Source organism: Musa acuminata, chromosome BXJ2-11, assembly GCF_036884655.1.
Source record: "Musa acuminata AAA Group cultivar baxijiao chromosome BXJ2-11, Cavendish_Baxijiao_AAA, whole genome shotgun sequence".
Classification (NCBI taxonomy): Eukaryota; Viridiplantae; Streptophyta; class Magnoliopsida; order Zingiberales; family Musaceae; genus Musa; species Musa acuminata.
In genome coordinates, this window is record NC_088348.1 from 4093716 (window position 1) to 4117303 (window position 23588).

The window sequence follows — 23588 nt, forward strand, 5'->3', positions numbered from 1 at the left end:
GTTCTGGATCCGAACGCGATCTGGTTACCGCTGCGTGCTTCGCTTTCTTTTTCTCGAGGGTTGAATGAAGCCCGTGACGGTTGTGTTTACGGCCGGTGAGAATAACTCGTCTCCCTCTCTCCATATCTCTCTTAATGTATAGTATAAGGCCGGGTGCGCGAGAGAGGGGAGGCATCTTTGCCAGCGATGCCAGCGAGGATGTTGATGGATCGAGGCTTTCTCCGAAAGGGAAGGGAGTGGGAGAGGGCGAGAGGCAGTCAAAGCTGGCAATTTTCTCTCTTCCACGCCCTTGCTCGGGTTTAAATGGGCATCTGATCCCTCTGAGCTCGCCCTTAATAAGTCCTCTCGGCTCACACCGGAGAAAGCTGAGATCTTTCGGGTCCTTCGGGTGGGAGAGTGGGGAAAGGTGATGCTTTGGGGACAATGGCGGCGAGCTCACCTTGCCTGGCGACGGAGAGGAAGCACTGGTGGCTGATCAACAGGAAGGTGGGTGTTGCAGCACCGCCGTGGTGCATCTCCTGGTCTTGGCGTTCTGTTTCTTTCTTGCCTTTTCGCTTCTTTGGTCGCTGGTGTTCTGTTTCAGTGAGCTTTTGGTTTTGGTTGTTTGTTTGATGCTCGGAAGAGCAAACTTTTTAGACATGCTTTTTTGTTCAGGTCTTCATCATGAAAGAAGCAGCCATTCTTTTCACTGTTCAAGACATCCTCTGTTTTTGATGCATTAAAGATGCCCTGAAGTTCGTGTTTTCCTCTTTGTTGATCGCCATTACTGCATCAAAACCTGATCTTTGTCACCTTCTTCGTGCGAATCCTCAGGTAGTCGACAAGAACCTCCGAGAAGCCCGAGCTCTCATAACGACGCAAGAGCAGTCCAATGTGTCGACGGCGGTGGGCCTCCTCGACGCCGCCCTCGCTCTCTCCCCGCGCCTCGAGGCCGCCCTCGAGCTCAAAGCCCGCTCCCTCCTCTTCCTCCGCCGCTTCCGCGAGGTCGCCGACATGCTCCAGGACTATATCCCGAGCTACAAGGGAGGCGGCGGCGGGGGGGACGACGGCTCCACTTCCTCCCTCGGCGCCGGCGACCACTCCTTGACGGCCTCCTCCGCGCCGCTCCCCCGGGAGCGCGCCAACCTCCTCTCCCCCGGCCGCGAGAGGTCCGACGGCGACCACTCCTTCCGCTGCTTCTCCGTCTCCGACCTCAAGCGCCGGCTCTTGGCCGGCCTCTCCAGGAGCTCCTACAGGGAGGGCGAGTGGAGGTACGTTCATCGCGGTCACCACATTCCCCATTCTCAAGTCCTTTATGTTTAATTACTCCTTTGAGATAACTAACACAGTGCTTTAGTAGTCCCTTTTTGGCCTTAAGAATTTGATCAAGCTTTCCATAACCAAGTAATGAACTTTGTTCTTATCCTGCAAAATCTTTGGAACTCTGAGCAAACTCGAAGAACTTGTAGTTGCATAGGTCAGCCATTGGGTGGAGGATACAACTTTCAAGTCCCACCCTGGATTTGCTGCCCCCCTTTCTCTTCTCCAATACAAACAAAACCAGCAGCTAAACCAATCTAAATCCTCCAAAACATTGCTGCGAGTGCTAATCAGTACTTTTCACCTGTCTTGTCTTTTCTCCCACAAACATCAGCTGGACTTTTTATTACATAATGAACGGTCCGGTCTGGTTAAACCGGACCGTTTTGGTTTGTAGTCATCTTTTTTTCCTTCGTTTTCAATTCGGGGAGATGTCGCGTCTCGGTAAGCTCACCGCCTGTGTACTCTGCCACCTGTGTCTCAGGTATTTGGTGCTCGGCCACGCTTGCTGCCACCTCGGCATGATGGAGGACGCCATGGTCCTGCTCCAGACCAGCCGCCGCCTCGCCTCCGCCGCCTCCCGCCGCGAGTCCGTCTGCTGGTCCGACGACAGCTTCGGTCCCTCCGCGGGGGAGGACGGCTGCTCTGCTGCCCCGCCGTTTTCCGACTCGGAGTCGGCCTCCCAGCTTCTTGCTCACGTGAAGCTCATCCTACGGCGGCGCGCCGCCGCGGTGGCGGCGCTGGATGCCAGCCTCCCTGCTGAGGCCGTTCGCCACTTCACCAAGGTCCTCGACACCCGGCGCGGACTCCCTGGCAGCTTCGCGGCCGGCTGCCTCGTGGGCCGCGCCGCCGCTTATCGCGCGACGGGCCGCCTTGCGGACGCCATCGCCGACTGCAACCGCGCCCTCGCCGTCGACCCCTCCATCCCCGCCCTCCGCGCCCGCGCCGACCTCCTCGAGGCCGTCGGCGCCCTCCCGGATTGCCTCCACGACCTCGAGCACTTGAAGCTCCTTTACGACGCCATCCTCCGCGACCGCAAGCTTCCAGGGCCACCGTGGCGTCCCCACCACGACATCCGGTACGGCGACATTCCGGCCAACCTTCACACGCTCGCTGCGCGGATTCAGAAGCTCCGGGGCCGCATCGCGGCCGGCGAGGGGAACAACGTGGATTATTACTCGCTGATCGGCGTTCCAAAAGGGTGCAGGCGGCCGGAGTTGGAGCGGGCGCACTTGTTGTTGACGCTGAAGCATAAGCCGGAGAAGGCAGTGGGGTTCGTGGACCGGTTGGAGTTCGCTGACGACCACCGAGATTTGGACGCGATCCGAGATCAGGCGAGGATGTCTGCCTCAATCCTTTACAGGATGATGCAGAAGGGATATGCCAGTATCATGGCGGCGGTCATGGAGGCGGAGGCAACAGAGAAACAGAGGGCAAAAGTGGCAGCCGCCAATGCAGCGATTCAAGCCTCAACAGTGAAGACGGCTGAGAAGGTGAATGAAGCGAGGAAGGAATCTGTTTTAGGATCAGATAAGGCAGCAGTGGCAGCATCCGCGGCAGCGGCCGCAATGTTACAGAGTGTATTTTGCCGCGACATGGCGGTGGTGGGGAGCATGCTGTCGCACAGGGCAATGCCGGTGAAGTACGAGGCATTGAGCTGCTGAAGAAAGAGGATGGCGGGAAGGGATCCGAGGGCATGCGGATATGAATTCGTTGTCTGCTAGCATCACTGTACAGCTGGGGGAAAAATATCTTATGGAAGGGAAATTTTGTTCTACTCTATTGTTCTTATACTCTTCTTGTTTACCTGTCTTTCGTCTTTCGTCTTTCGATCGTCGTCTTCATCTTAGTAATGGTCAGTATGTTATATCAGATGTTTGTACAGCTTAATATTGGGCTTCCATCAATGTCTACTCCCTTCTGACTGCAGCTGCATGTTAAACTCTTGCCTGATTTCAAACCAGCTAAAATGACTACTGATGCAGACGTATCCACAGCAGCAGCAGCAGCAGCAGCAGAGCTTTTGCTAATGCCTGCTTGACGTACTCATCTTGCATCAGCAGGAAGCGCCAGTCCCCAGAACACTGCACTGCCAACCCCATCCCATCCTTATTTTTCTGCACCACAGTGGCTTCGTGCATCCATCCATAAGTAGTCACCACCAACGTGACAACACAAGTCCCCATCCATTCTCTCACCCCCCGTCCCCTCCCCTCCGCTCGGCAAACACAGCACATGATTGGAGGAGAACCTGATTCTTGCAAGCCCAAGCAAACCGTAAGGAGAACTCGCTGCAGCACTGAGGCACCACTAATCTGCAGGTTAATTTAGGTGGAGATGCAAGCCTTCATGGCTGCTAGGGTTCCAAACGCATGCAGCAGATGTGATGGATCGTCCTCGTTTCGCGTAAAGCTGTGTCCGTGACGTGCTCCCCATCGTGTTTCGGGCACACAACCCTAGACGGGAGACGTGCTCTCCACATGCGTCCCTGTCATGGTGTTCACTGTTGTCCAGGTGTTCCACACCCCCTCCTGGAGCTCTCGTACATGAGAGGTCTTGGGAGGTGCTCCTTTGTTGTCCGCAAACCTGAGCGCGAGTCAGTGAGGCAGGCAATAATGGTGCTAATTTAAGGACACTTGCGAGAGGACGTGATGATGATAACTTGGACAGCACAAAGCTGATGTCCACATGCGTCTCATCACAGTAAGGTAACCAAAGACACATAAAATACTCTCTTATCCTGACAGTAAGAAGCTGGGAAATAAAAGATTCAAGGTCAATCAAACACTAAAATAATAAAGAGTATTTGGTGGTCTTAAACAGTCGATGCATAGATCAGCCAGCTAACTTTAGATCATGTTCTTGGAGTTTGGTTTAAGAGAAAACTGCATCTCTATTGCAGTGACAGATAACTGGCATTCATGGTACATAGGCAGCAGTGGATAGCTTTCAATTGAAAAGACTACATGCATGAAGTTTACGACAGCAATACTTATGCAATTACTCCCGTGACAAGTCTTCAATGTTGCTCCAGGAAGAAGGAATCCAATGCAACTACATGATCTGTTAATGTCTATGCATGCTAAGAAACAACATCAAACACTGGTTTCCTCAAAGTTTACGATCATCACACACAACCGCAGCGAGACGGATCGTAGGATTAGGCGACTCATTCTATCGATTCAATATACAAGCATCATGGTCAAGCTTCGAATCCTGCTTTACAGGTAACAGTTGTTGGGAATCTTGGCTTGTGGAATAAACAACAAAGTGATACACCTCAAAATAAGAGAGGATGATTTGTTTTACAGCATGACATTCTTATACAAAGCTCTCTGACCGAGATGTAATGATGAGAACGAGGTGCATCTCCTCATGAGTACCCCACTCTCTCTTTTTATTCGACTGTCATGAATAGATTACTGTGAACAGTTGTGGGGGTTGGCTTGTTCTTTTGGCCAAAGAAAAGTAGCACTCATAACCTCTAAATTAAGCTTCCACAGGTCAGTGATGAAGCCTTGTCTTCACTTAAAACGTGAGTTGGAGTTATCTTTTCAGATGTGTTCGAGTAGTGGATAAGGAAGAAGGTGTCGAAGGAGCCAATCGAGTTGTCTTGAGATGGCTTGAGATCTAATGCTCATGGTGTTGGAATGAGAGGGGACAAAGAACAGCTAAGAGGAGTGACGTGAGGAGTGATGATGGGGATGCATGTGGTTGTAGAATCCATTTAATATTATTTTTTCGTCATATATAAATATTGATTGGTCTTTTTTTTGGTGTTAGCTTAAACTATTGCATCTCAACACTCATCATTGCTACTTGTAGTCATTTCTCTCTTGAAGTCTTATCTATGGTTGATTTCTATGTTTCTTTGTTTTGATGTAGCATATGAAGCCCAAGATTAAATTGAAACCAAACAAGTGGATTGTAAAGATGAACAAACACAATCTTTTGATATGCTAATTGATTGCATCAATCTGTAGATAAAACAGTACCTTTTTTTTTTTTTTGTTAGTCACAGGGCATGATAATATCTTAAGAACATGATATAAGCTGCAAAGTTAATGTGTTCGGCATCAAAGTTCATGGAACAGCAAAGATTATTTGTAACCTTGGCCATGCTGAAGACACGATTTCCTCAGGAAACTCGAGCAAGGAATGAGAAATTTGTAACCTTGTCAAGTTGGAAACATCAATGGATTCTTCACTAGATAATTCCGAAGAACAACCGGGCAGAAAACGTGAAGAAGTAGGCCTCTCTAACACTTGCATGACTTTGTCCAATACACATCCAGAAAAGGCCAATTGACTGTAGATTGTCATGAGATGACTGCAACCTGTCAATACATACAAATACTCTGCATTATTATCTGCTAACATTTCAACATGTTATGAGTATAACGATCAGCGTCCGACGTGTAATCCTTACTTGAGTAGCCGTCATAGTCCCACGCATACGATACTCGTACCTGACTGAAGAGATAAGCTTCAAAACATCAACCAGGCAAAAGCTGAGACCTCAGTTTTGTTGCTGTTCTCCTTCACAGAAAGGTTTGTTTGAACAAGACAAAGGTTGAGCTGATGACTACATACATACAAATACAACCTGTAAATACATACAAATACTCTGCATTATTATCTGCTAACATTTCAACATGTTACGAGTAGAACGATCAGCGTCCGACATGTAATCCTTACTTGAGTAGCTGTCATAGTCCCACGCATACGATACACGCGTCTGACTGAAGAGATAAGCTTCAAAACATCAACCAGGCAAAAGCTGGGACCTCAGTTTTGTTGCTGTTCTCCTTCACAGAAAGGTTTGTTTGAACAAGACAAAGGTTGATCTGATGACTACCTGTCAGCACTTGGATGTGTATATTTCCATGGCACAAGAAAGAAAAATAATTGAGCCTTTAGTCTCCAATATAATCTGCAGAAATGCTGGAGAAAAATAAAGTGATGCTTTGGAACCATTGGAATCAGTCAAGTTATAGAACTAAAAAGGGAACATCCAGTCCTGGGAAAATTTTATCCAAGTGACAAGAAGTTTTCAGCCTGCCTCTCGAAGCATGCCGCCAATACGCCCTACCCTTTTGGGCGACAGGATATTGAAGGCCCGGACAGGAAGTGAACGGAAACATGATTTTGACATATCTTACTAGTTTTTTGGAATTCCGACACAAATCTAAGTTCTAACAAATGCGATACTATTGTGGTGAAAATGACAGATCACAAATGCAAATATGTGGCTTCTCTTCAATCACTTGAAATTATTCATTAAAGAAGCTAATTTTGAGTTTTACTGTCATGGTTTGTAATGAGAAGCCTGAAACTATTCCTTAACGAAGCATAAGAGAAATGTACATTGATCACGTTTTGGATGTAGAGCTCGCATTTGTATAATGATAATTATTGTCATGCAACTCTTCTTGCCAAAAAATATCTGCAATGCATATATCTCATGAGTTGGCAGACAGCAAAACTTTTAGCAAAGAAGAGATGGCCATATTTGTACCAATACTATCTAAACTGACAAGTATTAATAGAATTTTCCAGTAAATGGCAAGTAAAGCAAGCATTAACTGATCCAATTAAGTAAACAAAACATAACAAATAAACCTCATAATTCAGAAGAGCTATATGGTCTGATTGGCCAACTGATAGAACCAATCATGACATAGCAGTCATAGCAGTAAAAAAGGACCAAAAAGCAAGTTCAGGATTAAGCTTACCAGAAAGAAAAAAGCCAGATGACTTGTGATGGTAAATTGATCTCAGTGCTTAAGAGTATTGATCACATCTCGTCATACTGTATCTCCTTTTTCTTCCACAAATTGGTCTGCAAATTCCTTCAACGAGGATACTAGAATATATACAATGTAAATATGACACTCATTGCATGCGAGACAAATTACTATAATGAGTCAAATTGTACCTTAAATTAGAGAAATGAAAATTATAAAAAGGCTTCGGGATGAAAGACGTTCATTCTTAAATACAATCTATATGCTCATGATGTATATTCTTAAATTTGATATTAAGTTTGAACAGGCAAAGATATGTTATAGCAAAAACAGAAGTTAATAAGTGAAAAATGAGTTAATTTTTTGATTAAAAAATGCATTAATTTCTATTTATTGTGAAAAATGACAATTGTTTCCTTTCAATTCCAATATCCTTTGGAAGAATCTGTATGACGAATAAAGAATGCAACTGCATCAAACTACAGCAACTAACTGACAACAGATAATGCTCCCAAGAGAAATAAACGTGCTGGAAAAAAGAGCATGACAAACATATGCACACGCTGAGATGCGACCAGCCTTGCAAACCGCTTGAGTGTTCTACTTCCTCCATGGAGAACACTGACAAAGCTGAAATGGATTTGGTTGGAGTTGGTTGATCCAACAGATCTGGTGGTGACAACAGTGGGATGCACGTCCGGTGTGGCCACAAGAGGCCACCACATTCTGCGACGGTGCTCCCTCCTGGCTTTTCTAATGAGTTTAAGCTCCTGACGGACCACACCACGGATTGATCTCAGGTAGGAATTTGTATCATGATCCCTATATACTGTTCCTTCAGAACCATATGCGGATGGGTCACTAAGTATCTGAAGAGGGTGGGGAGAGTTTAGGAAAGCTAAACTTGCAGCCTGCAGTAGTCTTTCTGAATCATCTGAATCCACTGATGAATTGTCCAAGATGTAGAGGCCACTGCCTGGGGGAAGAAGGTGGTGATGCGGAGAGAACTTCTCTTCAGGTTGTAGTATCAAAAGCTTCCCCATAGGAGCATACAACAGTTTCTGTCAAGCAGTGGCACAAAAGCAAAGAGCGTTCGTTAAACATTCAATATGGTATTATGACATTCCAAGAAGCTTCAGAATGGAGCAAACTTTACCTGGTTCTTGAGACATGGATGATTACGAAAGTTGCCATTAACTGCATTGAGAATCTTAGCTACATGATCTGGATAGTTGCAGGAGAAGGCTCGAGGAACAATGTCCCTATGCATAGTTATGGCTTGGACATGATATTTTGGCAATCCCAATTTGCGAAGCAAGTAATCACCACCACACATTATGGATGGCGCACCAAATGTTATAACAGGAAGCAAGGATGTAGCAGGCACTTCTCCTCGTATCAGTAACATGAGATTCACAAGAAGTGCAAGACTTCCCCCAAGAGAATGACCAGTGAAGCGAAAAGTTGCAGATTTACCATGAGACTTCAAGTGAGTTCTGACTTCTGGTAGCATCTGTTGGTACATTCCCTTAGCAGCCTCATATATACCCCTGTGGACAGGTACATCTAGTCCCTAGAGCATGAGCCGAGATCTTGATGAGCACAAGGTGAGATGCAATATTATTTTGTTTAAAACAAATTGATTAGTGCACCAAATAAAATGAGAACAGTCTAGGAAGTGCCAGAATATGAATTGTATTGGCCAATCAACATGCAGAAGTGATGTCCAGAAAAGGATTAAGATATTATGTCCATAGACATTGATACAAACTGATCTTGCACATCCAATCTAAGATAGTTTAGATTAGTTTTAGAATATGAAAAATGAAAATAAAAGATAAGAGTTTTGTCCTCATGCGCCTGGGTATATCCAAAGAACAGAACAGAACAGAACATATTTGACTCGAGCTTGCCCCAAAACATGCAAAAGCCGAAGACTTTGCCAAAACAGGCCCCACATTTTCATTTAACAATTAACAATCCATGTAGACGGAACGAGCAAGTCCAGCCAAAATAACTAAAAATAGCACGAAAAAAAGGTTTATAGATAAATTTTAAAAACAAATATTACCTCAAATTGAATGGGTTCAAAAAGAAGATTTGTTTGCCAAGAAGCCAGTGTCTCAGAACCCTGCAAATCATAAAACGAATCAAAACCAGAACTATAACTTACTTGGCTACAAGAAAAGAGAAAAAGAAGAAGAAAATAATAGAAATACTCAACAAGCATTTTGAAGAAGGAAATTTCACCTGAATGACAAAATATCTTGTAGCACTTTTATCATCATCACATATGTACCATTCACATGGTAAGGACTGGCTTGAATTCAAGTCCCCAGCAATGGCTTGTTTCATTTCCTCCTTACTGGCTACTGCTTGAGTGACTAATTTTGTAGTGGCCATGCGAGACACCTCTTCTGGACTCACACTTCTGTCTTGTTTGTCGTCGCTGATACCTTCCACCGGTTTCTCGCCGTCCTTTGTCTGAGCAGCACCATAGGGCAGAGCACCCGTAGTCTGATACTGCAGATTGGGAGCAGCAGATGTACTTACGCTGGTACTATTTCCCTTCATTGTGTCAATCTCTTCTGAATCGCTGTTTTCCTCTTTCAGTTCTTGATCTTGGGATGGTTTCTTAGCCTCATCGGAATTTAGGGACTTTCCATTATTCTCCAATGACGAAGCAACAAATCGTAGTCCATAGCATTTCAGGAGGTTTTTTGGCTGAAGGAACAAAAATAAAACATGTCTCAAATATTTTCCTCCTAGAAAAATAGAACATTCAACTAATAGAATCTAAGATGTCGAGTGAAGTTAGGTGGGAACACATTGGATTGGAGGAGACTTTTAACACTCAATAAAAGTAAAGGTCTCATCAGATTGGATTGCCCAACTCCCAGAATGGACGAAAACAACCAAAACTTTCAACCTCCAAATTGGAAAGGGAAATCATGAAAACCCAATTTTTCTCATGTCTACCAACCTCTGCTTCACTTTGAAAAACTGAGAACCATTTTCTTATTCTCTATGAGGAATAAGAACTAAACATTCAACCAATACATCAGACCAAACATATCCATGTGATGCTTTCTTGAAATTCTGAACATATGATCTCCTTCCAAACTACAAAATTTCCAGTCTTTCTTGAATCACAAAGTTTAACCAATCAGTAAACATCTCAACTTCAGAAAATTGTCCTCCTAAATTGATCCTAAAAGAAACTCTACTGAAATACCAAATATTTCAATCAGAATATGCCATAATCGAATTCTCTTTCCATCGATTTAAAGCAAAAAGAACGACCGAATTCAAGAAATGCGTGGGAATTCCGTACCTTGATCTTGGAAACGATGTATGCCAGGCTACCGAGGTAGGCCATCTTGGCGTAGAGCTCTGTCTCCACCAAAGACACCCTTCGGAGCAGCCGCGAGAAGGACTCACGATCGAACACCAACTTCTCCTCCTTCCCCACGCCGTCGATGACGCACCCTTCCGAGCCATCTTCGTGGCCGCCGCTGCCGCAACCAACGCACCGGTCTCCGTCCTCAACAGCTGCCGCCTCTCGATCGCCGCCGCCCGCCGCAGCCCCCTCCCTCTCCGCCCACACCGACCTCACTCTCAGTATCTTCAACACCCAGTTGTCGCTCCGCTGCTCCGCCGGCAGCTCCTTAAGCACCTGTGAGTCTTCTGCCCTTTCCGCAACTGCAGCCTCCTCGCTCCCCTTCCGCTTCCCCGCCACCGCCCCTCTCCGGCCGGGCCACAGCCGATCCAGCCGCAATGGGAACATGTAGGAATGCCTAGCAGCCGCCGCGGGCCCTGACGCCTCCGCCGCGCTCCCACCGCCGGCCCCCGCGGCGGCACGCGGCCCCAAGGTGCTAACTTTCGTCGCCGGGTGGTGTTGTCGGGCACCGACATCGCGGCCTACGGCGAGCCCCGGAGACGGGGCCCCCTTCATAAGCATCACACCGTCCATTTCTCCCTCGTCCAATCGCTGCACCCCCTGAAACCGCAGCAAGCCGCCAGCTTTCGCGCAAAAGAAGCGCCTTTGGCTCCCCTCCCGCGTCTTGAGCCTTCGTCGGAGGTCGAGAAACGAAGAAAACGAGAGAGAAGGAAAGCTCGAAGCCTCAAACGACAAAAGATCTCCGAAACAGGCGGAAACACGTCCTTCACGCTGTGTCGGCCACAGGAAGAAGCAGCCAGGTGGCACCGCAAACGAAGCGCTTGATGAACGCGGATGATTTAGATTATGGAAATAAAAAATCTTGTTCGATCTTATTCTACTATTTGCTATTGTCTGATCGTGTTCTCAAAACTACTCCGAGGAGAGCGCGAGAGAGAATGGCTTCCAAATAAGTTCCGCAAACGGATGGATAGGCGAACACGTCATGAGATGGAGGCTTGTGACTCAGCAGGGCAGAGCCAAAGACAGCAGAGATCAAGATCAAGATTAATTCTTGTGTACGCGTCTTCTTCCTTCTTCCGTCTTCCTTCTTCTTTTTCTTCTTCTATTATCTATTATCAAAAGAAATAGAGCTTTGTCTCAAATTGAAAGTGTTCTTTTTTCTCATGGAGTTTTCTTCTTCAGAAACTCATTTCTTTTTCTTCTTTCTTCCTCCCCAAGTAAACAAATACGTAAAAAAAACAAAGTCTGCAGAATCCTCACTCAGCTATGAACATGAAAGATCTAAACAGGTGCCTTCAAACTAAATCCAATTATTGGATCGAGGAATCCGATGTAAGCATAAAATCTATGATCACGCTGCTACCTTTGAGATCATTGCTGGAGAACACCCTCCATGCTGCTTGGCAGATCGAATTGCTTGAGATTGTTAACGAGCGCAGCAATGTTTGATTGCAGAACAACTTCAAGGAGATGAGGATTGATCTGACAACACCACTCTCTTACGGGTAAGAAAGAAACCCCACTTCGGTGCCAAACTAATTGAAGCGAACTTTAGCTCCAAAGACTATTTGATCGTGTGTTGGGTTCGGTGTATGTAATCCAAGTGTCTTAGTCTATCTATTTCAGCACTGTTGGGTGCATACAAAGATTCCAAGGAGAAACGGGGAGCATACAAAGATTCCAAGGAGAAACGGGGAGCATTATAAGCCTTCCTCATTGAATTCCTACATCGACGTTGAATGGTGAGTGCTGAGAGTTTTCGTGTTCGAAGTTCAACTTCGACGTTGATCAAGAGGTCGGCTTTTATATTGATGAACGAAGGTTGGTCGTAGACAGGTTGTTAATGGCTGTCGACTCCATGGGGCACCGTCCCGAGTTTTTCGAAACGATTAGCAAGAATCCGCATTGCGCAAAATCGTTCTGAGCTTTCCAAAACGATTATGTGCTATGTGGCATCGTCCGGTAGGCCTCGAACGATGCAAAAGCGAGCAACATCTCAACTAAATATGAGATATCATATTGATGTGATGCAACACGTTGGCGTTGATGTGGCTACTGACCATTGATGTGAGGGTAATACCAGAATCACCATCCATTTCAGCATCGCATTCTGTATCGGTGGTAAGAAACACTGGTCATTCTCCCATCATCAATTCGTCCTTGGGAAAGGATAGCGATATTTAATCATGTCATGAATCCATAAAAGGGACTCCACATGTTTCTCTGAGATCTTCAGTCAAGATTTATTATTTTCTCTATTTTCTTGCATTTATTTACTTTTTCTCCTCTAAATATTATGTATATGGTAACTTAATTTCTAAATTAATCATATTTATTTTAAATAAAGGATCAATTAAATTGTACCTGCATCATGAGAACTTGGTTTGATCTCAATGTTATCAGAGTTGAATTAACTCGAAGAGTTGATTGAATTCGATGTGAGAATTATATTTAACATATATATGTTCAAGAAATGAGGTCATACGTTTACTAAAAGATTAAATAAAAAATACTAACGGAAATACAATAATAATATTATAATAGGACTGACTCTAAAATAGATAACAAGACTGCTTTCTTTTTCCTTATATATACAGTATTGCGAACGCAGAAGAAGCTGTAATTTTATATATAATTCATGGATGGAGGAATTCAATGATGGAGAAAGAGGAGATGAAAGTTCAGACTATCTACTTCGGTCGGGAAACCAAATATGTAGCATCGATCGAGGATGAGAGAGGAAAAGCCACGACAACCCCCAAACCCATGATGAACACGTAGTCCTCCTCACCACCTCGCGCTTCCTCTCTCTCTCTCTCTCTCTCTTCTCTTTCATTGACCTGTGACCACCTTCGCAATAGCGACATATAAAGGTCAGACTCTTTGCTTCTTCACAACTGGTTAGGGAGACATGGTTAGGGAGATGGCGGAGTTAGAGAAGGGAAAGTGGCCGGCGGAAGAGGATGAGATCCTGGTTAAGTTCATCGCCGCTAATGGTATTGGAAATCGGAGGTCATTGTCTAAGAATGCAGGTAAAGCAAGCTCCACTGCTGTGACACTCTCAGCTTTACCTCTGATCTGCCGAAGCTGTTCTTTCTTTTTCTTTTTCTTGTCTCTGTAGGGATCGGAAGGGCTGCTGAGGTGTGGGAAGAGCTGCAGACCAAGGTGGATGAACTACCTCAGATCTGACATAAAGAGACGTAACATCACAAAGGAAGAGAAGGTCTAGTGATGTCCATCCTCATCTTGTCCTTTACCTCATACCTTCTATTTTCACACGCACATAATTTAATTTAGCATGTGTTTAGTCTGAGACCATATATGTACTATGTCTATCTAATTGCATAAAAACTCTTAAAACAAAATATTTATCTAAATATATAATTTAATTTATCATTATAATATCATAAGATGATGTTTCTGGGATATTTTATCTGGAAATACTATCGCTTTTACCGAAGAATGCTCCATATATTAGAGTATAATTAGGTCCCCCTTCTACGAAACCAATCCAAACTTTCACATAATAATTAGTTAGAACATAATTTTTAGATGATTAATATTTTTTTTACTTTTTTTTTAAAAATGATAATTAATTATTAAAATTTATGATTTTTTTTTTTTGAAGTGATCGAATGTAACTAATATCAACTTCTACTAAGCCTAACTCAAACTTTTTAGAACATAATTTTAAGATGATTAAAATTTATTTCAATTTCAAATATAACTTGATCAACTTCTAATAAACCAACTCAAACTTCCATCGAAGTTTTACTTCTTCTACTTTATTCTTTCAGATCCTGAGTTTCTTTTTGTTTTTCCATCCAATTACCATGCGCACATTATCATTTCTCATGTGTCATGGAAGAACAGTGACAGTAGAAACCGAGTCACTGATCCGTGTCGAATGGGGGACAAGAGAGAGGATCCAAAGCCTCCTCGTTAAGTGCCCACTTCACGACAATGGCATACAGAAGAATGGTGGAACCTACGAAGCAGCCAGCACTGAATGCCCACAGTACACAGGTGTGGAAGGTCCCACAGTTATACCGAGACGAGACGGTGAATGAGAGATGATGACAACATGCCCAGTTGTACGGCCCACAATGCCTGATTCCCGTCCCTCGTCTCCAAATGCCAGGTTCAAGTGAATGGTGGGGTCACGGCACGTCACGTGCCTGGGAGGCCGCTCTCACAGCCTTACTTGTAATGTATGCAACAATAGTACAGGCGTCATTATTGCACCTCAGCATAGAGTAAACGCAACTATGCCTATACTAAGCAAACATGGCATGCATCACATCACTACTATATCGTCTACCCATAGAACGAACTATTATATCTATGCGAGGCAGAGTTATGAGGAACAGAACATAAAGATAGGAATTTATTTTGGTGAAGGAAAACAAGAAAAAAAGAGTATACAGAACGTAAAGGGGAGCGTATGAGATCGTTCTTACTTAAATTGGTTTGGGTGATGGGATCATGGTTTACCTGGAGGTGACGGGATTGAGGGCTTTGGCGAGACAATTGAAGACGCCGTAGCTACGGGAGGAGAAGCCCAAGCAGCCCAGGAGACCCTGACGGTACGGCAGGAAGGTCCGCCGCCTCATCTCCTCCGCTTGCGCGCGGTTCGCCGTGTAGTGGCGCTCGTGCGCCGTGGGGCGCCGCCTTCCCGACCCGTTTGCCGGCCGTTTCGACGGCTTTGTTTTGTTCTGCTCCGGTGCCGGGGGCAGAACCGACGATGACGCGGCCGGAGGCGGCAATGGGGGCTTCGATTTGGAGGAGGGGGAGAAGGAGATGGAGTGCCAGAACTTTTCCTTCTCCCTGCCGTTCCCTCGCCCGCTGCCTTCGCTTTTGCTTCGGTAGAGGAGATCTTTGAGGAAGATCCATGGTTTGGAGTTCCTGTTGCCTGAGGAGGAGGCCGAGTCCGGCGCCATCGCAGCCTCCTTGGGATCCGGGTTGAACTCGAGCTCCTTCGCTTCTTCCTGCTCCTCCTCCTCGTTCCTTTGACATCGGAATCGAGGGCTTCGAAGGGGTGACATGGATCTGGTCCTCCGATGGATGAATCTGCCCCGGATCCTGAGGCGCCGCCCCCTTCCGCCCTCCTCCGGGGCTCCGAGCGCCGCCATTTCCTTCGCTTCCTCTACATCGTCACAGTCGTCGTCGTCGAGATCCATCAGCGGCGCGAGGGACTGCGGTCGCAGGTGGTAGGAGGAGGGCTTCATCGGGCGGATCTGGCCGTTGAGAAAGAGCTCGTCCGCGGAGATCATCGTTCCCCCGCGAGCCGCGCCGTCGAACTCAAACGAACCAGAGCCGGACGCTTCGTCGATCGCCACGGAGGCAGCGGCTGGGGAAAAGGAGTAAGGAGGGGAGGAGAGGACGTAGTGGACGGGGCTGGCGGGACAGCTGAAGAAGTAGCTTCCGGCTGCGGCCGTGGCGGCACCACCATCACGGCCAGGGCTGGAGGGGGCGCTGACGAAGGGGGTGGAGGTGAATGAGGAGCCATCATCGATGGTGCCGACGGGGAAGGGAGGGTATTGCGGGCGGCTCTTTAGCGTTTCGCCATGGCCAGGGTTTTCGAGCTCCATTTACTCTTCTCTTCCTTCTTCCGACGTCGCTCGTAGAGAGAACCAATGAAGACAGAGAGATAAAGAAGGCAGAGAGGGAGAGAGAGAGAGAGACGAAGGTAGAAAGGGAGGCGGCGATGGCAGCGCGCGCGGGATACTGTCAGATAAATAGGAGACACGCAGAAGGTTGTTACTGTTTACGAATAGTGGTAGCCCTGATTTTAACTGTAATATCGAGATTGCCACCCATTAGTAGTTTGACTAAAATGCCACAAAAGTATCAGTTAAATATTTAATAGGTAATAAAAAAAATATTATATTCTGATAAAGATTTTGACAGATTATTATATGTACGTTTAAGCTTTTAGATTTTAAAGGGACACATAATAATACTAAACTTGAATATAGAGAAATTAATACGATTATGATGACTGCTTTCGAGAGTTCGAAGTGTGACGTTAGGAGGAGGCCTCACCCGAAGACCTTTCGGGTTGTAATCTCTAACCCTATATAAAAAGAAAAAAAAGTCAAACTTGGGTACTATAAAAACCTGCAAGAAAAAGTCAACCTTTGCTCGACGTGAGGTGCATGATTCATGAAATATGGGTGGGTCCACCTCGTAGGTCCGCAAGGCCCCACGTCTCACGTGCAGAGTCTCCTCGGATCTTGAGAGATGGAGAAGAAGAGGGTGGCATGCACGTCTGCTTGCTGTCAGTATCAACTTTCTCTAGTTTCCTATTTACGTTCAGAATCTGAACTATGCGTGCGGTCTCAGTATATAAAATACTTACACGTGTATGCTTCTCATCCTTCGTGCACATAATAGAAACATGCAAATGCAAATGCAAATATATATGTATATGTATATGTATATATAAACAACCATGGATTCGAAGTAATGGATGAGATATTTTTATTGTCTGGAGTTGTTCTTTTAATGTAGTTTGCTTTCCTACTACGAAGGGTAAGTAAACCTAAAACAGAGAATGAAACATTTGCCAGATTAATGGCTATAGCAGTATAAGATGCTACATGTCGATGTAATGTATGGAAAACCTATGGGCAAGAATTGTCCATAGGTTTTTGAGTTCATAAATTGTATATCATGTCAGCAAAATTTCAGGTCAAAGAAACAAGTTCAATTGGGTCTCTTAATCTTAACTGGTGCTAATGATACAACTAATTTTCTTTTGTTACTTGCACAATCCAGCTTGATTCCTTTGCTTCCTTCTATGACGACCAGACTGAGGTGCTGAGTGCAGTCCTCTCTTTCTGTTGTGATTGTTCTTGCCAGAAGATGCATTTTTACTTGTTGAAGGACCAACCAATTCTACACCTTCATCATCCACTTTGTTTTTAGTTCCTGGAGAATCTGATCTCAGGCAATCATTGTTCTGGTTTGTCTTCATAATCCACATTCGCGGTTCCATAGCTTTATCTGTCAACTCTTGAATGCAAGACTTCCTCTTTGCAGCTTGTGATTCACCAACTCTGTGAGTCTTCTTCATATTGGTTCTTCCCATGTTCAGATCAGTCAGAATTCTCCTACCGTCACCTTGTAGCTCTTCTCCGGCAACAAGGAAATGAGTCTCTTTTCCATGGTCACATCTTCTAATTCCATCATCCTCGTGGTTGTTCCTCAAATTCATCTCTTTGTTTCTAGTAACACCCATTTTGCAGTTAGATCCCATTTGTTGGCTGTGTTTTAAGGTTCCAGTGTTTGGTTGCATCCTCAACTGGCTTCTCCCCACCATGCTCAAACTGTATTGTGGTACTCTTAACAAACCAAGAGAAGGATCGACTGCAGAATGGTGCACAGTGTTTGAGTTTGAGTTGCATGGATGTCGACTCAGAAGACCACTGTCCAAAGCAGCATTTTGTGGGTAAGATTGTCCCCTATGAGTGTGTCCCAGCAAAGGGGCTATATTTTTTGGAAGGAACCTTAATGGGGGAACAAGCACAGCATTTTGGTGCTTCTGCGACCGAATGCTCCTTTGATCATGTCCTGGCTTCATTTGATCTGTGTGATTACCAAGTCCAACAAGAGGATGTTCTTTTTTGCTAATGGAAGATGATGCCAGAGAAACGTTTCCTGTTAGCTTCTTGTCGTTCCTGTACACGCCAATGATTAGCAAGTAGGAAATAGTACAAAAAGGAATGCAAAACATAGAATAGAAACATAACTGCATCAAATAGACTCATCATTTTCTTGGTAAACTATAAAGTGACTTTTTTTGCCTGTAATGTGAAGATTCAGCTATTAATAGGTAGTCTTGGATTACAATTAGCATATAGGATGAAGAGCAATCATTCAAGGGAAAAACAAGCATAATCAGTCAAGAAATTTGGTACAAAAATAGTACAAAATATGGTTTTCATGACTTTGTACCTATATCATGACCCAAGCATAAATGAAAAGGACAATGAGTAAAGAAGATTATGCCATCTCCACAAATATAGTTGGTACCAGTTCTAGGCAATAACTTGTTATTGTTTTACAATATGTTATCCCCTTCAAAAATAGTTTTATCAAAGCTGTCCTCTTTCATAATGGTCAGTAGTTTTCCCTAAATTCAGGCTTAGAGATTTGGCACTCCAAGAACATTGAGAACCAAAAGCATCACCAGGATCTAAGGTTACAAAAACAAGAACTGAGGTTTTTTTTAATCAAACAATCAACTTAGGTACAGAAATTTGAAGTAGAATATTTTGTTATGGTATTAGATGGTAATCACAACAATAATTTGAGGTTCCAGAGTCTTACTATGGATCATAGTATATGCCAACATCTGGGTGGTCTGTCTTGATTTATAAGTAATATTGTAAAATAAATAGAATTCAGCATGAACTGTAAGACTAAAATCATCCACAAACACAAATATTATCATGGAACTATGGTTACAAAACATAACAAAAAGATCAACACTCTGCACAAGTGGCTATAAGTCAAGTAATTAATAAGAGATTTGGAAATAGCAAACTTCCATTAAAAGAGTGTTCAGACAACTAGTTATCTGATAATTAGAAGAAAATTATGGAAAAGCCAGAAACTGCAAAAACACATAATATAGGCTTTATGATGGAGTAATGACTGATCTTACCTATGATTGGGTATTTAAGTTTCACAGTCAAAGGTAAAGTAAATTTTATGCTGAAAAATTAAAATGACAGTATTCAGGAAATGTGGAGTAATTACTAGGCTCACTCTCGACTGCAATTTGGTTTCATGTCAACATGCTTCCTATGATTCTATCATGATGAAACTGTTTCTTACATCTGATGCACATGAAAAATTCTATATCTTGAGAGAAAGTTGCTTACATTGATATTGGAATGTATGTGCTTGGAAAAAGGTTGAGATTGCATATTAGACACCTAACTTTTTATTGAATGCTTCAAATTTTATGGTCTACTAGATTTAGTTCAAGGATTTGACTTCCCTGATGACCTTTACAGGGAAGGATACAGATGGGAAGTGATTACCTCTTGACATAGGTCATTTTGTAGGACTTGACGGATCAGGAGTCGGGCCACTTCGGGAGTCATGGAGGATCTACAATGGTATCATCGACCCCGAGAGGGAGCCGAGTCAGAGCCACATTGGACCGATCGGCCTATTTCGAGGTGATCATCAGACATCAGGAGCTACTAGGAAGTACATGGTAAATGGTTGACACCTGCAGGCCCAATTGCTCTAGGAAATCACACAGCTACAAAAATATAGAAAATCGAGCAGTGAGATGCTGGAAAGTGATGGCATTTTGTCCAACTAACCAGCACTCCCTTTACAATACAACAATATCTGCTCATAACCAAAACTTCAAAGAAGCACTACCTACAAACCAAGTGAAGTTTTGGTATTTAGATCACCATTCATAAGGCAGAAGGATGATTGAGTCGAACACCTTGTTTGAGGTGACATTTTTCTGTCATTTGCATATAATAGATGGTCTATACTGAGATGCTAACAAAGTTTATTCCTATTTCTCAAATCTCTATCCCATGTCGTCAAGATCTTGTCGTGCCAAATTAAAGAGATCAATCTCCAAATGAGGAGATCCATCCACAAAATCCAATCCTAAAATGAAGAATCTGATAAAACCTTAAAGAAGCACCCAACACCAGATCGGAGATCAAACAGAGAAGGGATCACCTGAGATTGGAATGGGCGTCCAATTCCTGATCTAGCTTGCGCCAGTCCACTCCTTTCTCCTCTAGGACCACCTCCCTGGGCCTCGCGGACCCGAAAGGGTCAGCCTTTCTCTTAGGCTGCTGCTTCTCGTCTTCCTCTCCCGCGTCCTTCCCCTTCGCCTTCTCCAGTTCTTCCTGCTCCTCTCGCTCCACTTCATCGGCCCACGAGAAGCCGAAGGAAGCCATTCTGGTGCTCCTTGCCGCCCAAAACCTCTCCTTTCTCTCTCTCGCTCGCTGGCGTTTGAAATTTCAAATCGCTGTGGTCGGTAATGGCTAGGGATTCAACTTCCGCTTAGTGCGTGTGGAGCGTTGGATCTGGATCGGATGGCTGGTAGCGGACCACATCGTTTAGTGTCGGATCCCCGTATATCTATCATATAAATATAATGGATTTATATTTCCGATACATATTGAAACCATAGTAGATTGGGATGGGGTAATAAGGTAAATATATAACTATCGTGCTTGTAATCGGTTGGTCTCTTATCACGTCTGCTATCGTGCAGCTTCAGAACTCTCTTTGGACCATATCAAACACCACTCTGTATTTATTTGATGAAATTTTCTAAGAAAGATTTGCATTAATTCTAAGGATTTCAATTGCAATCCTCAACTCTCTTCATCATGCATGGCTACAGGCAAGCATTGACATGGAATTCATTTTGTGCATTTAGACCGAAGCCAATAACTGCTGCATATTTATGTGTAAATATAAATTATTATATCTAATAATAATTCTTTCTATTGTTTTTGTAAACTTATTTCTTATTGATATTTATAAAGAAATTCTTGAGGACGCTTGTGAAAGGACTCCACAGTGGAGTAAGAAAGTATCATTTTCTTCATATGTCTCAAATTATTTCAATCATTTGCTCTGTCTCATATTCAGTTATTCTGATTCAAAAAAAATTTATTAATATATATTTTATATTTCTTTCCACAAAAATAATATCATCAAAATTTTAAAGTAAACACTACTTATATTAATTTTAAATCATGGATTGAATAGTTCTTCTCGTAATATTTTAATTGTTCTAAGACATAAGTTATGATTTTATTATTCTACATCAAAACACATCTTAAATCATTTTTGAATTCATCACTATACACCACATTATACTTAAAAAATTAGATCTGAAATGAATCTTTTTTTAGTTCTTAAAAATTATCTTCACAAGACTCAATCCATTTAAATCTAAGATACATTATAATAATCCATATTTTTAAAAAAATATTATTTTATTATTTATAATTTACATAAGACACTTTTTTAATCCTTAAATTCAAATCCTTATCTTTACATTAGTAAATATTTTATTAACTAGTCAAATAATCACATCTTCTTGATAAGACCACAAGTAACAAAAAAAAAATCTCTTTCACCCAAAGTCTCGGATCTATTGCAAAGTAGTTGATTATTCTGAAAATAAATATAAGATAAAAAAAATCAGTAACCAGGTAAGAACCTCTGAAAAATTATAAAAAAAATAATCTTCAATATTTATGAAACATATGCAAATGTCATAACATATTGATTCATTATAAAAAAATGATAATTCTTATGTAATAAATAAAATCATATATCAATCACATGCAACACAAATTTAATAGTCAGATAATAAAGACATACATCACCCCCGATAATGCACCCATATCGCACTCCCAATAGCAGATAGAGTGATATCCCTCACCCGCCCAAATGATGATACATTTCTCCTAACAGCAAATGAAGAAAACCACTAATCATCACGTCTAACAGCCCACTAATCCCTGAATGGAATCACCCTACCTACCCTTTATACGGATACATAAATATCCATGATCATTCAGTTACATTCATCCATTCATTCATACATGCATCCAAGAAATAACATGATAAAATATTAGAGGAACCATGTTTGATATATGATTTGTTAGACTATGTCCATTGGTGGCTCCGCATTATGATAGGCTTGTAGTTTCTTTCATAGGTTGTACTTCCAATATGGATCACTAGCATAGTCACAAATACTACATGACAACAATCATATCAATATCATAAACTAAAAAAAAGTATAAAACCAATAATTATTTTCAAATAACACAGAACTTTAAGTTCATGAAATCATAAAGACGTGAGACGTCAATCTCTTAATAGTCATCGATCAACCAAAACCCTAATTAGAATAACCTAATTAACTTGAACCAAACTCAATTTGATTAGGATCTAATGAAGCTAACCTTAAATCCTTATAGAACTTATATGGAATCATGTCTAATTTAGATTTAATTGATTTCAATTAAGTCAAGTAGGTTTGAAATCATCCTAAAGCGACTTTAAGCAATCAAACTTATCTGATTTAGACAATTAACAAACACAAACCAATAAAGGAAGATGAAATTGGACTATACAGTGTAATGTTAGTCTAAAGTAAACTAACACACCTGAGTCTTGGACGGATAATTGTACTGCACATGATTATCCCAAGTAATAGGTTGGGCTGAGATACAATGGGCTAGATAGAGGAGTGATGATGTGTCTAGTATCAATTGCATAGTTCGGTGAACCTAACTTCGTGGACCAAGTTAAACCTTACTCACAAGTTAAGTTGAGTCTTACCACTAAACTAGGTCATGCTTGGCTCGTGAGTTGGGTCATGCCTTGACACATGAGTTGGAGTCATGTTTGACTATATGGACTGAGTCGTACCTTGTCATATGGGTTAGCTCCTACTTGACCACATGGGCTGGCTCATATATGGCAACATGGGCTAAGATATGCTAGATCACATAAGTTGAATTGTACCTAGCCACAACGGCTGAATCATGCCTGGCTACATGAGTTGGGTTGTACCTAGTCACATGGGCTGAATTATATGTGACTACATGGGTTAGGTCATGCTTGGCCACATGGGTTTGGTCGTATCTTACCACATGAGTTAGATCGTACTTGATCACATAGGTTGAGTTGTACCTAACCATATGGGTTGAGTCGACCTAGCCTAGCAAATCAACCTTAGTCAAGTCAAAAACCAATTAGACTCCTCTTATCATATTATATTTTAATATTTTTAAATTATTAAATAATAACTCAAATCCATATATTAAAAATTTTAAATTCGTAATCTTAAATTTAAGACTAATTAAATCATAGAAATTCATAATTCTTAAAACACATATACCTCTGATTAAATAAATTAAAATTATTATATTAATCTAAAAATAAAAATTTAAATAAGTAAATCAATCTTGAAATTCATTATAAGTCAAATGATCATTCTAGTATTATCATCATAAAATTTTAAAATTAAAATATTATTATACATCATAAAAATATAATAGTTGATTAAAAAAGAATAGACGATCCTACCTCCTTTTGAACTATCGTCTCTTTAGGAT

At 42.7% G+C, this 23588-nt stretch overlaps 4 protein-coding genes across 7 annotated transcripts; 1 reads left to right on the top strand and 3 right to left on the bottom strand.

Moving 5' to 3' along the window:
* Positions 1 to 166: 166 nt before the first annotated feature.
* On the top strand, positions 167 to 3200 carry LOC135627363 (uncharacterized). Its single transcript, XM_065133440.1, has 3 exons — positions 167 to 486; positions 814 to 1250; positions 1784 to 3200. Exons 1-3 carry the CDS (start codon positions 424 to 426, stop codon positions 2961 to 2963), a joined length of 1680 nt encoding a protein of 559 aa, XP_064989512.1. The 5' UTR covers positions 167 to 423; the 3' UTR covers positions 2964 to 3200.
* Positions 3201 to 5233: 2033 nt separating this feature from the next.
* Positions 5234 to 11957, bottom strand: LOC135627031 (phospholipase A1 PLIP2, chloroplastic-like). 4 transcript variants are annotated; one of them, XM_065132975.1, is made up of 8 exons: positions 10381 to 11957; positions 9297 to 9770; positions 9118 to 9177; positions 8203 to 8619; positions 7035 to 8107; positions 5998 to 6166; positions 5729 to 5905; positions 5234 to 5636 (listed from the first exon to the last, which is right to left on the bottom strand). In XM_065132975.1, exons 1-5 carry the CDS (start codon positions 11017 to 11019, stop codon positions 7535 to 7537), a joined length of 2163 nt encoding a protein of 720 aa, XP_064989047.1. In that variant the 5' UTR covers positions 11020 to 11957; the 3' UTR covers positions 5234 to 5636; positions 5729 to 5905; positions 5998 to 6166; positions 7035 to 7534. The 4 variants fall into 4 exon arrangements, with proteins under 4 accessions (XP_064989047.1, XP_064989046.1, XP_064989044.1 ...); XM_065132974.1 differs by having other exon boundaries at positions 5998 to 6243; XM_065132972.1 differs by having other exon boundaries at positions 5998 to 8107; positions 10381 to 11558; positions 11813 to 11949.
* Positions 11958 to 14818: 2861 nt separating this feature from the next.
* LOC103970454 (uncharacterized) lies at positions 14819 to 16196 on the bottom strand. Its single transcript, XM_009384234.3, has one exon. It carries the CDS (start codon positions 16038 to 16040, stop codon positions 14940 to 14942), a length of 1101 nt encoding a protein of 366 aa, XP_009382509.2. The 5' UTR covers positions 16041 to 16196; the 3' UTR covers positions 14819 to 14939.
* An 811-nt stretch (positions 16197 to 17007) lies between these two features.
* On the bottom strand, positions 17008 to 20459 carry LOC103970893 (uncharacterized). The gene is made up of 2 exons (XM_009384813.3): positions 20173 to 20459; positions 17008 to 18131 (listed from the first exon to the last, which is right to left on the bottom strand). The coding sequence occupies exons 1-2, from the start codon at positions 20394 to 20396 to the stop codon at positions 17213 to 17215; spliced, it is 1143 nt and encodes a 380-aa protein (XP_009383088.2). The 5' UTR covers positions 20397 to 20459; the 3' UTR covers positions 17008 to 17212.
* Positions 20460 to 23588: the final 3129 nt, after the last annotated feature.